Genomic DNA, 1,807 nt, shown 5'->3' with positions numbered 1-1,807 from the left:
GCTGCCCTGCCGCCAGCCCCCGCTGCAGTTTTGCCCTGCAGCTCGTAGGAGACGCCCAGTCAATGCGTTTCACCCAGGCCAGAGCCGCGAAGCGCTCAGGCAGCGGTGAAAGAAAAAAAAAACCGAAGGAAACTGGTCGCTGTTAGCGAAAGGCGACCAAAAAAAAAAAAAAAAAAAAAAAAAAAAAATTTGGGATCACCCTCTGGGGTGTTTCCGCTTTAGGAGCGAAGGGGTGCTATGGGAAGATAGTTCCCCGTAAGACTATCGGCTTTGGTGATTTGCCCTAGAAATTCAGCAATCTTGGAAAAGCGTGGCAGCAATGGAGAAAAAAATGCGACACTGGTGAAGGGACCCAGCAGTGAGGGATTTCACCGTCGTAAAGGATAACGGAGATGGCAGTGCTAACGTACATCATTCAAAACCAGGTTTGGGATGCCTCTGTCACCCGCCCTTTTAACAAAGCCTTTCTCCAGAGGGTTTTTTAATGCATTGGGCGTCAGGTCCCAGCACCCCTGACTTCTCCTGTGGAGGCAACGACACGCTGAAATGCCGTCACAAAAAAGTGGGCACACCGCATTTACTGTTCTTGGTATTTCTAAGATAAAAATTAAACAGACCATATTAATTTAAACAAACCTCATTCCAGACTACATCATCCATACAAAGGCATACAGAAGGGCACAAGCCCCAGAAAAACAAGGCAAAAAAAGAAAAGAAAAACCCTTTCAGATCCTCTTTTACAATTGCTTAGCTTTTCTTTCCCTTCGGCTCTGACCTGAGTCGCACCTATGACCACGCAACTGAACTACACAAAACGCAAAGACGCCTCCAGGGATGTCACCTTTGGACTCCATTTTCTCACTCAGACACTACAAAAAAAACCCCAAAACGCCCTGAAAGTCTCCTGCACGCACCCGGCTCTAAGGTCCTTGCTTTGCTGAGGGAGCAGCGTGCCCCAGGCGAGCGGGAGCCTGCAAGCGCTCCTGGTGTCCGGCTGTCTCCCATCTCCAGCTGGGTGTGATACTGGTGGGAGGGTCGGCATCGGCAGCCTCAGGGAAGGAGTCCCGTGTATGTATGTATATCTGCTCTGTGCAACAAGCCACACGTTTCCCAGATGCGGTGCTGCTCCCCGCCGGTGCGAATCACCCAGCACTCACAGGGAAAGCCCTCTGAGATGATGAAGTTTGGGCTCTCGCAGGCCACCCAGCCCCAGTCTTTCCCCTGCTGTCACTGGGATGGACAGACGTGCCAGGTATCTGTGGGGTGCAGGCAGCTGCCCAGAGCAGCCGGGACAAAACCACTGCCACCTCCCCGAGTGCTGCCAACCACCTCTCAGCCAAACATGGTCTGCAGTCACCGCTGACCAGGCTGGGGCTGAAACAGCAACCCAAAGCAGGGCAAGGCTTATTCCCGACCCCCAGATGCCGGAGCAAGACGCATCCCTCGGAGGGATGCATGGCTTTAACATCGCTGAAAACACGCAGCATTTCAGGGGCAGGAGGGCATTTGCCTTTGGTGCAGGGGTGCTCCCAGTCACACAAATGTGGGCTTCAGATCTTCTTTAAAATTCACCACAGGCTGGAGGCCACTGTGGTGCTCTGTCCGGTGGCCCGCATGCCCACTGGGCTCTGTGTCCGTGTCTGTGCTACTGCTGCCCAGGGAGCCGCGCGGGCTCTGGAAGCAGACCTCGCAGCAGGGCCGGTTGCAGCCGTGAAACATCTCCTCGGAGCTGCTGCTGCTGGAGTCGGAGTCCGGGTAATAGTACAACGAGTGCAGGGAGGGCTCGGCGGGTCCCCTCAGGGCGCCC

At 54.5% G+C, this 1,807-nt stretch overlaps 1 protein-coding gene across 1 annotated transcript in view; it reads right to left on the bottom strand.

The window, feature by feature from the left end:
• Positions 1-562: 562 nt before the first annotated feature.
• The window catches only part of GPR156 (G protein-coupled receptor 156), a 24,023-nt gene continuing 22,778 nt past the window's right edge, over positions 563-1,807 (bottom strand). The window contains exon 12 of the mRNA XM_009330338.1: positions 563-1,795. Within this exon, the coding sequence (XP_009328613.1) occupies positions 1,534-1,795 (262 nt within the window). The 3' untranslated portion in view covers positions 563-1,533. The remainder of the gene's footprint in view (positions 1,796-1,807) is intronic.

The sequence above is a fragment of the Pygoscelis adeliae genome, unplaced genomic scaffold, assembly GCF_000699105.1.
Source record: "Pygoscelis adeliae isolate BGI_AS28 unplaced genomic scaffold, ASM69910v1 Scaffold120, whole genome shotgun sequence".
NCBI lineage: Eukaryota > Metazoa > Chordata > Aves > Sphenisciformes > Spheniscidae > Pygoscelis > Pygoscelis adeliae.
This window is presented reverse-complemented; position numbering and strand designations above follow the sequence as displayed.